The 15,732-nt window shown below is 46.2% G+C and overlaps 1 protein-coding gene across 1 annotated transcript in view; it reads left to right on the top strand.

The window, feature by feature from the left end:
- The window catches only part of LOC133354961 (cytoplasmic dynein 1 light intermediate chain 1-like), a 38,178-nt gene that overhangs the window by 8,316 nt on the left and 14,130 nt on the right, over positions 1-15,732 (top strand). Inside the window, 6 exon segments of the mRNA XM_061572200.1 lie at positions 6,924-7,105; positions 9,176-9,269; positions 11,301-11,436; positions 12,317-12,428; positions 12,990-13,049; positions 13,931-13,975. Coding sequence (XP_061428184.1) covers positions 6,924-7,105; positions 9,176-9,269; positions 11,301-11,436; positions 12,317-12,428; positions 12,990-13,049; positions 13,931-13,975 — 629 coding nt within the window.

Raw genomic sequence — 15,732 nt, 5'->3', positions numbered from 1 at the left:
TTCCTAGTCCCCTTCAGGCACATGCCTCCCCTACGTGCACAGATCCGGTAACCTCTTATGTACTTTTACTGGTAGGAACCACCTGGTTCCACCAGCCCACAGGGGATTATTGTGTCCGTCCGTCGTGCATCCAAAAATGGGAGGGGCTGGGTGGAGAGGGTGGGGTGGGGCTGGGTGGGTAGGGTGGGACTGGGTGGGGAGGGGAGGGGCTGGGTGGGGAGGGGCTGCGTGGGGAGGGTGGGGCTGGGTGGGGGGTGGGAGGGGTGGGGCTGGGTGGGGAGTGGGAGGGGTGGGGCTGGGTGGGGCTGGGTGGGGAGGGGCTGGTCACCCCGTGGTGCCCTTATAAAACTCAACGTTTAACCTACTCACGCCGGCTTGTGCCTGCCCTCACAGTCGGCCATATTTGCGGAATACACCACGCCGCCGTTGAAACTAAGTGTATTTTTATGATTTTTGCATGGTGTACAGTGTGGAAAGTACCCACATGGCAAATTTCAAGTTTGTTGCATGTCGGGAAGTACGCTAAACATTTTGAACAGACACACATAATCACAACTTTGCCTTTTATATATATGGAGATGGAGATAAGGGTGCGGATCGGTGAAGGTAGCTGGGTGGATGATGGGTGGGAGGCTTCCCAAGACTGGGTTCAATGATGTTTATTATCTGTGGCCAGGAATCGTACTTAGGTCGCATGGTTCACCATGCAGTGCAGGGAACACTGCCAGTATTTGCAAAAGTTTGCAATTCCCACTGGGCTGTGCTAAATTATCTTTCTCTGACTCTTGTCAAATTAAATTAATCGTCACCGGTTGGGTGTGGCCGTGCTTATTGCTGCCTGATTTGCTTTCGGCTGTTCACCCCAGTCTTCTGTTTTTTTTTATTTGAGACATTTTACACGGACAAAGCGTGATTACGCAGATTCATTTATTCAATGTGTACTGTGTGGGAAACATCCCGTCGACTGGACATCTGTGAAAAAGAGCTTTAAAATTGATTGGATTCCTCCAGTATGAATAAAATAAAGTTTCTGAAGCGTGCCATCGCTTCTCATGTGATGTGCATACCACAGATGCCTGGCTACTCATGAGTGCCGTCCAATTCACACTGACCTCACTCGCGCCACTACGCCTGGTACATTTTTTTCTGGAAGCAACTGCCCATTTACTTTCACTGGTGACAGCCTACAACTCAACTAAAATGTAAACAATTTTTAGTTCTACCAAGTAAGGCCCACTGAGCTATACAGCTCTTTTTTTAGAAGCGACCTGGCCACAAATGATAGCTCAACGAAGTGGCTTATCACATGAAAATGTTCGCAGCTAAATACTAAAACGCACGTTGATTCTACGTGTGGAGGGAAAAACCGGAGGACCCGGAGAAAAATCCAAACGATGACGAGGAGAACATGCAAACTCCAAATATTTAGGCATCAGGGTTAGGATCGAACCCAAGACCTCCTGAATACTAGGCGAGGTAGTTAACATCTTAGCACCATAGCAACAGTTTACATTCATCGTTTCAGGCGTGGTAGATTGTTGCATGTTCTCAAAGCGCCTCGTGGCCAGTTGAGCCAATAAAGGGATTTAAACACAGGGGCCAGAGCGTTGGCATTAACTGCACTGACCGCACGTGAGCTTTCAACTGAACCTTGGTTCATTGGTGTGTTAATGGGTTTGTATTTGGAGTGTTGACGTAGTTGTTAGCAGTTGGTAGTGCACGGCGTTGTGCACTAGCCATCGGAGTTTGAATCCTGACTTCAAGCTTTCGTGACTGCAGGAATTCATATTCTTTGGGTCTTTAGGTAAAGTTATTTGTTATTTTCTTTGAACCTATCTACGTGACTTTACCGGAAGACTCAAAGAATATGAACACCTGAGTTTGATTTTGATTTCTGCTCTTGGTTCAAGTCAGTGGTGAGTCATGTCTGAATTGGTCCTGGGCCTCCCCTTGGTCAACTCAGCCTGATATTAGTATCTGGTGAAATGTTTGAATGTGAGCGTTGGGGAAACAAAGACGGCCGAGCACCCTCTTGTTAATAGGTGCTCTCTAACAACACTCGCCCTAATAGTCTGTAACGGTCTTTGTATATTTGAAGCATGAGTGCATTACCATACACTATGGTCCTGATAACCTGGGTTCAATTCCTGGTCATGGATAACCATGAGATGCAAGCAGTATCTGAACATTTCCTTTATGGTTGCAATGATTAATTCTCATTTGTTGAGTGTCCACGATTCAGGTTTTTGATTTGATTTTTATTTGATTATGTTTTCCACATTACAATAAATTTTAGTGCCTCTAGTTCAGGGGTCGGCAACCAAAATAACAAGAAGAGCCATTTCTTTCCAATTCGGTACAAAATTCAGTATTTCAAGAGCCGCAATGCATCTGAGTACATACTGTACATACGTACATATCGTCAAGAAGCAGCCCGTAAAGAGCCGCATGCGGCTCCGGAGCCGTAGGTTGCCAACCCCTGCCCTAGTTGCTACGGAAGTGATGTTAACCAATTACTTACAGCATATAGGAATAAAAACACCGATTCTTCTACGCGTATTCAATATGTCTCACAAGCTTAAGAATGGATGTTATCCTATGAATCAATACAAGAGTTCTTCACTACTATCCAGGTACTCCCCAACGACATTTACATGTGCAGCCCTTTGTACTGGATGTGGTTTTCCCCATGTTGTATTGGTCATGGGGGTTGTCGGAGCATACTTCACCACACTTATCACTGCTGATTAGTGAAGACGGGGAGCATTGACATGGGAGCATAAAAGTACAAAACAGTGGATTTTGCTGCACTTCTCTGTGCTGCCCTCCAAATAGCAGCTTGGTAAACGGAGCCTTAAATGAGTAACTGTGTAAGCATCAGCACTAGAGAGACAAGGTGTTTAGATGGGTTTATATGAGGATAGCAGAGTGTAAGCGTACGTGTCTGTGAAGGATTTCCATCTTCCTGTAACCCATCCCAGAGCTTTATTTTTGTCCGTGTAAACTGTAGGCATACCACATCAGCACCTGGGACATGTTGGGTTTTGGAATGCCATTCCGATCACGACATCGCGACCGACCGCCGTTATTTACGTGCGCTGTGAAGTGTATCTGGAGCTTGACGGCGGGGGCGCATGTTGCGTCTTGTCTCTTTTTATGTTACGTTTGGAGGGTGAGCTCATAGCTTGGTCGAGTTCCAGTGCCGTGAATTGAGCTGTGTAGACGTGGTCTCTTTTTTCTCTTGTGTGCGTGTGCGGTTTTTTTATTGCACTGGGTGTGGTTAACCCCGGAATTGAAAGAGAATACTGTAATGTCCTTTACTCACCCGGAAAAATCCTCACCGAGCCTCCAGACTTCTTTTTTACGCAGGAGAGTCCTGCTGGGTTGATATGGTTGGCCATTTTTATTAATGAGAGTTTGTGGCTTTTGATTGGAAACAGAATCCGTTTTTTAAAAAAATATATTCTCATTACTCAAGTAATGAGAGGATATTTTCACATGGGAGGGGTTGACACTCGGCTTAACAAGGTGATCATCTCCTGGCCACATTGCAGCCCACACCTATAACATCTGATTTGCAATCGTGCTCTGCCATCGAAGAACTAACCAGGAGCCCCCCACCCCTCTTTCTCTTTACTTTTGTTTCTCTTCCCTTGCCTTCCCTTCCCCGTATAAAACTCTACCCATGTTCCCCGCTGCTCGCAGTCGCTGCGTGAGTGGGGCAGTGCGCCCCGACCTTCTCCCCTTCCCAGAACCCAGGAACACTGAGTTTGGACTTCGGTCCACGGAGTTTTTGTACAACCCCTCCCCCTCCCTTGTTGCGGTTCGTGCCTTTTACCGAGATCTGACAAGATCGGGCACATTCAGGGTGATTTGGAAATAGGCGATAATAGACTGAGTGCATTGGCATAGACGTGACAAAGTTGAAAAACACAGCAGTGCGGTCAGTGCATGTCAATCCATGCATACATTTTTCACTGCTTTCTCACAACCTTTTGACCCCCTGCTCTTGGGAGATTTTGTTATATGGTTCCTGACTTATAATGAATGCCAAGGAGTGTGGTACCATGGTTTGTTTGTGTACATGTACAGCTTTCTTGCTTGGCAATCCACTGCTGGATGAGGGGCTCCCTACCCTGTGCGGTAAATTAAGCTAAAGTGTAGATGATACACTTTGCAAAGAGTCGAATAATAAATAGATCAAATGTGTGAATGAGTAGGGTGTTATGTTTGGTATGCATTGGTCAGGAGATTGATCGGTTGGAAACTTGTTACATGAATTGTCTTTGTTGCTGGGTGGCTCTTAAATGTTAAACGCCAATGTTGGGCGCACTGCGCCAGCAAACCTGGGGTCTGGGTTTAAGCCCCAGGTCACCACTCTGGACAAACAGGTTCTCTCGTGATATTGTTGCTTTGATGGTTTCAGACCAGCAGGATTCTGATGAGAAAGTTGTTGCGTAAAGAAAGGACATGGACAGATGCGATCGAATGCCCACAGCTTCGAGAATCAAATGTACAGCTGTAAGACAAATGCGCAGCTAAGAGATGCACACGCGCAGATAAAAAAAATAAACGTCCGACACGGGCACATGCGCAATATAGAATCTCACTGGACAGACAATGGAGATGGAATTGTAATGTCTCATTCAGTAGTTGTTCACCTCTGGGTGCAATAGTTCTGCTGTCAGGTAATTTAATGTGTTTTTGAGTGCACAATGTTTTAATAGGCATTGATTCTTAAGTAATCTCGTACGCACATCAGAAGGTTTCTGTACATTAACATGATTAAATAAAACCATGTTATGATTTTCCAAGAACATATTTAAACGCGCGTGCATGATTTAGGTTACTGTAAACATTTCCTTGAGTGTACACTTGGAAATGTAATATTATCTGGTAAAGACATTTGAGATTGAGTGATGTTAATTTTACTTTCTTTTTAGATGGGCTACAAAACCTGACATTTGGCACTTATAAAATACTAGCTTTACTACCCGGCTTTGTCCGGGACTTGGATTCTTGGATTCTTGTCTTGGATTAACACACGGCCTACGCGGAGGGTGGGGGGGGGTGCGTGACGTCAGCAGGCACACTGCGTGACGCTGCCGCATGCGTGTGACATCACAGATGTGACGTCACCACTCACTTGCCGTGCAAAATATATCCATAATTGCGCCCCCCCCCCCCCCCCCAAATACAAAGGTCTATTTTTTATACTTTTTGCATTGTGTACAGTCTGGAAGCTACCCACATACCAAATTTAAAGTTTGTTGCATGTTGGGAAGTACGCTAAACATTTTAGACAGACGCACATATTCACAAATTTCCCTTTTTTATATATATATAGACTAGCGGGAAGTACCCGGCATTGCCCAGGCGAAAAAGACACACACATCGACTTGGACACACACACAGACATCGACCCACACACACATCGACCTACACGCAAACACATATGGACTCAAACACATACATCGATTATAACGAGAAAAAAACGAAAAACCCAGTGTTATCATTTGTTTCCCCAAACATTTTCACCTATCTTTGTAAACCCAGACTTATCGCATTTTTTTCTATGAACATTTTTAATGGCACTGAATCCAAACACAAAATCATATCGTCGATGATTATTTTTTACAGATAATTTTGAAAGAGTGATGCCAAAGGCAACAAAAAGCAGACGGAACCAGCTATAGGTGGCTAGTAATTTTATTGGCATGACCCTGAAAATATCACGCGAATGATAATGTTCATGGTAAACGATGTGCTCACGTAATTTACAGTCTGCAAGGTGGCACTGTCGTTGGCGCTGGCAACTCGCAATTGGAAGTGTGCCAGTTCAATTCCCGGTCAGCTGTCAACTCACCCTTTTATTTTTCCAGTCAATTTAAGACAATTTACATTTCTTGCTAATTAGGCATGTGATGATTCGCCCCAAGCAATAATCCAATCCAAATTACACTTTGGTTTTCAGTACGTTCCCGTTTCTATTGACTGTCTCTTGCGCTCTGTACCGCGTGTCTCCTTCGTTTCATCATCAGCAGCAGCATCAGCCATTGTCTATTCGCTTTAGGATGAATACTTCCACATGGTTATCACCATTCGCCATGATTTCTCATGTAAAATACATCCTTATGTAATTCAATACACGTACGTTGAACTTTCTTCACACCGCACGTAGCCAACCGTGCTCATCGGAAAATCATTTCGTGCCTCGGATGGACATGCCCTTTGTAAGGGAATGTAGAATTTCTCCCCACAAGTGCATGGTCACCTGTGGAGATTAGCACCTACCCATGCTTCTTTGAGGAGGAAATTATTCCAAATGTGTATCGTGCGGAGTGGACAGGACGCACGAAAAGTTAAATAATAATCATTTGCATCCCTTTGTTAGTCCACTGATGGGTGAAGGTCTCTCCACACTGTGGTCACTGGGGTTGTAGGACCTTGCTTGACCACGCTGGTCATTGCCTGTTGATAACAGGAAAGCCCAGGACTGGTTCAAATGTCACCCGCCACTGATGTTACCCGTTGCCGGGAGTAGAATCTATTTTTGGCAAGGTAACATCGCGGCGCACTCGCCACTTAACAATACCTCGCTGCGCTGCTCAATGTGAAGTGAAGGTGGGAAACATTGTACAATGCAACAATGGATTTTGCTGTTCTGCCTCTGCTGGCAACTGCCCTCTGCAGCAGCCTACGACACCTGTCTTATGCATGGTGGTCACACATATAAGCACTGTCCAGGCTCGGAATCAAAATATGAATTTATACTGAGAAATCCGATGAGCTATGAAGCTCTTTCTCACGGATGTCATACCTGCTTAGCTTCCGAGATCTTTATATCATCATCGTAATCACATTTTTATTATTATTATTAACGTGCCGTGGCTGGTGCACTGTGCGTGGTGGCGGGTGCACAGTTGTGCGCGATTTCCAGAGCTACACGGAGCCGGGCGAGGATGGCTCTTTGGCATCGCCGCGCCGCACACACGCCACCGCCACGGCCATCGGCGAGGGCGACGAGGAGTCGGAGCCGCTGCCCCTGGGAGAGAACACGCTCACCCACAACCTGGGCATCCCCGTCGTGGTCGTGTGCACCAAGGTGTGTGGATTCGTGTCGTATTTTGTTCGTTTCTTCATTCTAGATCTGAAGTTTTCGTGACTGCAATGATTCATACTCTTTGGTTCTTTCGGTGAAGTCACGTAGGTGACTTGATGATGGACGCTTGCGTTGCTTCCGAAACGTCGTGGTTTACTTAATTTAATTATTTTTATTTTTCATCTACGTGACTTTGCCGAAAGAACCAAAGAGCCTTGCAGTCACGAAAACTTCAAATCTAGAATTAACCAAAGAGTACGTTTCTTCATTGCTTTCCAAACTAAGATTCTTTTGTGTTTAGTTTGTTGTCCTTTGCGCGCACCTCCGTTAAGCACGGTTGGCTACGTACGGTGCGAACGAAGTGCAACATACGTACATAACATACATGCAAAGCGTTTATGCCCCCTGTCTGTCGCTCCGTCTGTCTGTAATACGGGGTGATGACCATCGTAAACAAGATCCAATGTGAACATAACGTAAGATTAAAGTATTGTTGCTTGCAGGAACATCTGCTGTATTGAAAATTGGCTGCCCAAAATATCGTGACAAAAAACCAGTGCTAAAACGCCCAGCGCTGGCGTCCCCTGCTGCCTTCTTCCCGGACAGAGCCACTGTCCCAGCCTGCGATCTCATCAAGGCCTTCGAGCACTGCCGTTATTTTTCTATTTAAAGCTTTCGTGACTGCAGGGATTCATATACTTGGTTCTTTCGGTAAAGTCACGGAGAAGGGAAATAACAAAAAACTTATAAAAATAAAACAAGAAAATTCCCTTCTATGTGACTTTACCGAAAGAACCAAACTATACTATCATTATATCAAGAGCAACATTTTTCCAAGGACGACGCTTTCCAGAAAACATGCAAATGCATGTTTTTTTTGTTGTTTAGCATTTAGTTTGCTTTTTTTTATCCCCTTCAATGCTTTGTGTACTTTTTCCCCTGATTTTATCCTAATTGTGCTATCGGTGTCACGACAAGATATGAAGGACCCATTCGGAACTCTTCCAGAGCAGTGCAACTTCTACGTGTTAGAGAATGGCCCTCAGAAGTGGATATCACAGAGCTACCGCTTGAGATCCCTTCAAGTGGTGACCTTTGTTCAACACAGTAAGGGGCAGCGCTTTTCCACCTGCTCTACATACGAGTGTAATCTTTTTCACGTGAGAGTTGACCTTATATTTTTGATTCTTTCTGCTGGAATTTAGTTGCATTAAATGTAGAGTTGAATTAAATGTGGTGGATTTTTTTGTGTACTCTGTGGTGACTGGACTGAGACCATCAACTTTAAAATGCTTGAGAATATAACTAAGTATGGAGTGGCTTCAGATGGCCTCTTTATCTGCACTAGGTGCACACCTTTCATATCCCCTGAAGTAAATCAGTCGATCAAATTGATTTTTTTATTCCGAATGCTGAAATAAGCCAAATTAACATAGCACATTTGATTAGATGGGTATTTGTCCACATTGGTTATCAGGCTGGCACTGTCAACATGCTACAATTACAAATTTGGACTAAACCCAGGTGGCTGGTGGCTGCATAGATTCCAACCTTATGTGTCAATTTGTTTGGTAAAATGTCATGTCCGTATGTGGCTGACTAGTGCAGTTATGATTAGGGCTTGTGCTCCGGTCTAGTTAGCTTAGCGCGATGGGTGACTACCATACAACAGGTTGTCATAGGGCTGCAGCACTATATTGAGAGCAGAGGGCAGGGTAGCAGAATCCATTGCTGTGCTATACTATACTCCCAACATCTATGCTCCCCGCCTTCACCAACCTGCACTGACCAGCGTGGTGAAGTATGGTGTCAAATATGGTATGGTGTCAAATATGGTATTGTGTCAAATAACCAGTATGGGGAGGCCCTCATTCAGCAGTGAATTGACAAGTGCTGTGTACATTCATGATGGATTTATTTTTGTCTGGGGAGGAGACAAACACTCAGAAGAAACAACGGCTATTTCCTCCACTGCAGAGTTTGTTACCAAAAGACGTAATGCGATGATGTTAAAAAAATGCAAACGTTTTGCAGCTCTGTGTGATGATATTTCTTGTTTTGTCGTTGGCGCAGAGCGACGCGGTGAGCTCGCTGGAGAAGGAGTACGACTACAGGGAAGAGCACTTTGACTTCATGCAGTCGCACATCCGCAGGTTCTGCCTGAGGTGTATCCTTCAGTCCCACCTGCGAATCTCACTCACCCGGCCAACCCAGCGCGCCAACAAAGTGACCGACCCCCCACAAAGCTCTGTTTGGAGCCACGTGTATATATATATTTGCCGCGATGTAATATTTCATTTTAATTTTAATCGTAGATTTGAAGTTTTCGTGACTGCAAGGATTCAGACTGAAGAAGGACGCTTGTGTTGCGCCCGAAATGTCGCGATAAAAGCTATTTATTTATTTATTTTACTGCGTGACTTTACCGAAAAAACCAAAGAGTATACATTTTAATCGGACTGTGTTTGAACAATGATTCCATGAGTGATGTGTGATGGTGGTGCAGTGGTTAGCATATTGTGCTGTGATTCTTCAATGTCCCGAGTTCAATTTCCGGGCCATGCCCGGCACCAGTGGCAAGCGTTCATCCGAACGGGGACTTGGCCCCTCCTTCCACCAACTTGCACTTACCAGCGTTGCCAAGTCACCCGTCCTGTTGGTCTTATGGCGACAGATGGGACATATTAAGAGATGTTAACTACCTCGCCTGGTATACAGGAGGTTGTGGATTCGATTCTGATCCTGGAGTTTACGTGTCTCTTTCCCTGTGGTCATGTGGATTTTTCTCTGGGTCCTCCGGTTTTTCCCTCCACATTTAGAAAACGTGTTTTTAAATCCTTTATATTAAGTTCACTTGCTTGCTTGCGCGCTTACGACCGTGCAAATCTTTCAGTCGTTTTTTAACCCACTTCCTGTGATCCAATCGAGTTGACATTTTGCACACAGACTCGTTGTGCGTGACAATTTATTTTCGTTAAATTTTTTTTTCTAAATTTTACACTTTATAGGAAAAAATAAATTCTATTTAATTACCAATTGCTTAATGGTGGCAGGCAATCATCTGACCCATAGGTGGCAGCCATCTCAAGCCAGAGGACGAGAGGACTCTAGCCGCCACGCATATAAAGGATTTAAAAACTTTGTTTTTAAATCCTTTATATTAAGTTCGCTTGCTTGCGCGCTTACGACCGTACAAATCTTTCGGGCGTTTTTTAACCCACTTCCCATGATCCAATCGAGCTGACATTTTGCACACAGACTTGTTGTGCGTGACAATTTATTTTCGTTAAATTTTTTTCCATAACTTTACACTTTTTAGGGAAAAAAATATATTTAATTACCAATTGCTTAATGGTGGCAGGCAATCATCTGACCCATAGGTGGCAGCCAGAGGACGAGAGGACTCTAGCCGCCACGCATATAAAGGATTTATAGTGAAAAACTTTGTTTTTACGGGTTAATTTTATTTAGTATTTGGCTGCTATACATTTCCACACGATAAGCAACTTCGTTGAGATATCATTTGTGGCCAGGTCACTTCTAAAAATAGCTATATGGCTCAATGGGTAAAATAAACAAATTTTGCTTTTAGTTTCATATCGGTGGTAAATTTAGGCGTAGTTTATGATGCATGCAAATTCTTATCTTGAACCCAATTACATATTATTTCATCATTTTGAGAGGTCTGGTAGTAAGAATAATAATCATGTTGTTGTCTGGCAACGTCCTGCCATTTGTTTCGACCATACCTCCTCTTTAAAGACTAGATCCGTCCATTAAATGCTTTGCCTTCTAAATAATGCATTGCATTTTTATTCCATTGGGTAAGGGTCTGCACATCTGTAAAATGAGGGATGGTAATGGGGAATTAATGGTGATTGCAAGCTGTGCCCCTATGATCCTATCATTATTGTAACTTGATACGGTATATTGTGCAGTGACATGAAACAGAGGAGAGCAGTCACTGGAGATTCGAGCGATGAGATCAGTTCATAGGAGTGAGATGGGGACGGAAGCAGCACTGGACCTTGAGTGATGGCAACGGCAGTAGCGGAGTGACGCTGTCAGCCGATGCTGCAGACGACAATGATGAAATTAAACAATGCTTGTGCGTCATCGTAAATTGAGAGTGACAAGTCAGGGGGAGGGGTCGGGTTGTTGGGACGTGACGGCGTTGGGTTTCCTTAACGTGAACCAGACGGCGCTGCTCTGATTTACACATCGCTCAAGGAGGACAAGAACGTGGATCTGCTCTACAGATACCTGTTGCACAGGCTCTACGACTTCCCCTTCCGCACCACCGCCCATGTGGTTGAAAAGGACTCGGTCTTCATGTGAGTCGTTCGTTTTGTTTTTTCCCCCGTTGCAGTGGAAAGCAAGCAATGCCCGGGAGGTCAGTGCAGCTTTACACAGGAGTAAGATCACAGCTAACATTAGGCTGTGAATCGGCATGTCCAAAATGCTTTTCTCAAGTGCGCTGCAGAGATTTGCACCGCAGGAAACTGTACGTGAGCTAATGCTGTTTTCATTGTGCTTGGTATACTTTTTTTCTTTTTATCCTGATGCATTTATTGGATAAATCCTTGCAATGGAAACATCACTGTGCGCATTGCAAGGCAGACCTGGAAAAAACAATTAGAACACTTGGAGAATATATTAGGATTTCGTATATATCATCAATTCACCCTTTCCTGTGTACCATCAATGCATTAATAGGCATGTAAAATACTCCACATCATTCAATGTATTTACACGATTAGGTTAATTAATCTATTATTTTGTCTCAATTGTATTGACTCTTCCATTTATTCTGGTTTTCTTCATTTGCCTAAATGCAGAAATTATTATTTTAATGAATCGTTTACAAAGAATTCTCACAAACATAATGCATGGCACCAATCGGTGAGCCTAGGAATCCATCTTAATCGACAAATCATCACATGCCCGAGAATTTTATCAGAACAAATCAGAATCTTTATTCATCTCAGAGAAATCCAATGAGTTATGAAGCTCTTTTCTTACAGATTTCCAATAGGGGCGGGGCGGGTCGGAAAGTTACACTGACAAACAGTACAAACATACGATAGAGGAGTGCAAAGTACCGGAGCGGTAAGTAAATAACTAAAAATGAATACATTTAATTTGTGCACGGCGACAGCGCAGCGACGGGTAGTGTTGGGCGTTAATAGTGTGCTGCCCTCCTCGCCCCCACAGCCCGGCGGGATGGGACAACGAAAAGAAGATCGCCATCCTACACGAGCACTTCCAGACGGTGCGACCAGAAGATTGCTACGAGGAAATCATCGTCAAGCCGCCCGTGCGCAAGGCAAGCAATCGCTGGGAGCCGTTGAGACGGCAAAAGATGCACGCCGTCACAGCCTCAACGGCTGAGATGTGGCGCAGATTTTAATCTTCAGTGTTGCCAGGTGGCCGAGTCGCTCAGAGGTCTCATCCAGACAGCTCCCTGTGATTGAATCTGGTTCTCAGTCGTAGTGAGTTGCTGGTCTCAGCCCTGTCCCCAAATACTGCAAACAAAAAATACCTCCATCACGATAAATATGATGCTACATTTAAGTTGGTTAAATTCCAGCACTGAGAATTTTAAATATCGAATGTTACTCTCGGTGGCAAGGTGGATGGAAATGCGCTGCTCTCTGCCATGTCAACCAGAGGTCACTTTCAGGGATCTCAGAGGTAGCTCTGTAATATCCACTTCCATGGGCCACTCTCGAACACAAAGGGTTGCACTGCACTGCGATTGTTCCAGAGTGTTTATTTGTATTTTGAAACAACGCTGACAGCACAATTTGGATACAATACAGAAGAAATTACAAGAAACCGTGTGTAAGAACCATCTTCAATGTATCTTCGCTTTTTTATTCTGCAGTGGGTGCAGGAGAAGGAGGTAACGGTGGAGGATGAGCAAGTATTCCTCATGAAGCAGCAGGTGAGTTTATTATTTCAGTTTCATTTTTTTCTACTCAGCTAAAAAATGGCCAACTCTTGCAAACAGTAACGGGAATGCGCTGTTAAAATTCAAGATATGCTCTGCTCTGGTATACAGCCAATCTCCCACAGTCTACATAGTGTGTAAAGGCTAGACATAACGGAAATTGATCAACACATTCCTACGGAGGGAGCTGGTAGGAACGTTGGGTTGCTCGGTCAATGGCCAGGGTCAACGGCGGCGTGGTGTATTCCACTAAAATGGCCGACTGTGAGGGTGGGCACAAGCCGGCGTGAGTAGGTTAAACGTTGAGTTTTATAAGGGCACCACGGGGTGACCAGCCCCTCCCCACCCAGCCCCACCCCTCCCACCCCCCACCCAGCCCCTGCCCACCCAGCCCCTCCCCACCCAGCCCCTCCCCACCCATCTCGTCCCCACCCTTCCCTTTCCACCCAGCCCCACCCCTCCCATTTTTTGATGCACGACGGACGGACACAATAATCCCCTGTGGGCTGGTGTAACCAGGAGGTTCCTACCAGTATTGTTTATCTTTTCCATAAATTGATCGATAGTATATGTACAGTATGTGGTTAATAATCAGAGTATATGTAGGGCAGTTATTGAAGGTGGACCTGAATTAAAATTAGTAAGTAAAAGAGGTGGGCTCGAGCAGTAGGTAGATCTATGGATAATAATAATGATGATGAATATCTCAACCCTGGCTGCTGTTTGACCCTACATTGCATTTGTTGTACACTGTACTATTTTCATAACTAAGGTCTCCATTGAACAAGAGACCTGTTCTCAGTTTAATTAAAGGATGCATCTCTGTGGAATAAATATTCAACTCTGCTCTGTTGTTTTGTGTTCTTGCTCACCAGGCACTTCTTTCCAAGGTGCCGGCCTCACCTGCAGGCCGGCCTATGGTAAGGAGAATGCGCTTGTTTTTAAATCCACAAATCCCAATCGCCGATCAACAAATCACTTGGAATGCTCCCAATCTTGTCACAGCTCGGAAGAAACAAAAATAATCCATCTCTTTTCCTAGTATACAAATATAGTCCATTAAGTGCCGTATTCTAAGCAATGGTTCGGCCCTTATTTGGCCTATTAACACATTCAGCTCAGGCTTGAGATGCTCCGTTGCTTCCATAGATGCATGAGTGTCGCATATTCTTTGGTTTTTTCGGTAAAGTTAAGTAGATAGAAAATATAAATTAAATGAAAAATGTAATTAAACATAAAAGCAAAAAACCCACGACGTTTCGATCGCGACACAAACGGTCTTCAGCAGGCGGATAGAACATAGGGGGCAAGCCTCCAATTGCAACTGCTTACAAGGGCTTCCAAAGTTGTGAGTGGGCGGTGGACTAGGGTTGCGAGCCAGGAGCAAGGAAATCTGTGCGCCGTAAACAGCATGGGCGGAGCAGCCAATGCCACAGTGTCGGAGTAAAGCGCGAGATAGAGGAGGGGCTGAAGGCGAGGGGCGCAGTCCAAGTGTGTTAAACAATATGGGGGGGAGAGAGATGGAGGGGAGAGAGATGGGGGGGGAGAGAGATGGAGGGGAGAGAGATGGGGGGGAGAGAGATGGGGGGGGAGAGAGATGGAGGGGGGAGAGAGATGGGGGGGGGAGAGAGATGGAGGGGGGAGAGAGATGGAGGGGGGAGAGAGAGATGGCTGGGGGGAGAGAGATGGCTGGGGGGAGAGATGGGGGGGGGAGAGAGATGGGGTGGGGGTGAGAGAGATGGGGGGGGAGAGAGATGGGAGGGGAGAGAGATGGCTGGGGGGGAGAGAGATGGCTGGGGGGGAGAGAGATGGCTGGGGGGGAGAGAGATGGGGGGGGGGAGAGAGATGGGGGGGGGAGAGATGGGGGGGGGGAGAGATGGGGGGGGGAGAGAGATGGGGGGGGGGAGAGATGGGGGGGAGAGAGATGGCTGGGGGAGAGAGATGGGGGGGGGAGAGAGAGATGGGGGGGGGGGAGAGAGATGGGGGGGGGGGAGAGAGATGGGGGGGGGGAGAGAGATGGGGGGGGAGAGAGATGGGGGGGGGAGAGATGGGGGGGGAGAGATGGGGGGGGGAGAGAGATGGGGGGGAGAGAGATGGGGGGGGAGAGAGATGGGGGGGGAGAGAGATGGGGGGGGGAGAGAGATGGGGGGGGGAGAGAGATGGGGGGGATGGGGGGGGAGAGAGATGGGAGGGGAGAGAGATGGCTGGGGGGGAGAGAGATGGGGGGGAGAGAGAGATGGGGGGGTGAGAGAGATGGGGGGGTGAGAGAGATGGGGGGGGAGAGAGATGGGGGGGGGGAGAGAGATGGGGGGGGGAGAGATGGGGGGGAGAGAGATGGGGGGGGGAGAGAGATGGGGGGGTGAGAGAGATGGGGGGGGAGAGAGATGGGGGGGGAGAGAGATGGGGGGGGGGAGAGAGATGGGGGGGGGGGAGAGAGATGGGGGGGGAGAGAGTCTCAGTCGGAGCTTGGCTCGGACCCGGCTCATGGAAATCCTGAGCATGGCTGAGACCGAGCTCAGAGCCGGCTCTGGTTCAACATGGCTTTGAGCCGACTTAATTGAGCCAGAGCCAAACCTGAGACCAGCCGTGACTAAAAATATGGGCCTAAGTGTTTTAGCACTCGTTGTTGTCTCACATTCATCATTTCCACCGTGATGGATCAATGCATTGATCTGTA

The sequence above is a fragment of the Lethenteron reissneri genome, chromosome 49 (genome assembly GCF_015708825.2).
Source record: "Lethenteron reissneri isolate LAM-NWPU_2019-01 chromosome 49, ASM1570882v1, whole genome shotgun sequence".
NCBI lineage: Eukaryota > Metazoa > Chordata > Hyperoartia > Petromyzontiformes > Petromyzontidae > Lethenteron > Lethenteron reissneri.
Note: the sequence above shows the minus strand (reverse complement) of the source record. Positions and strands in the feature narration are given on the sequence as shown.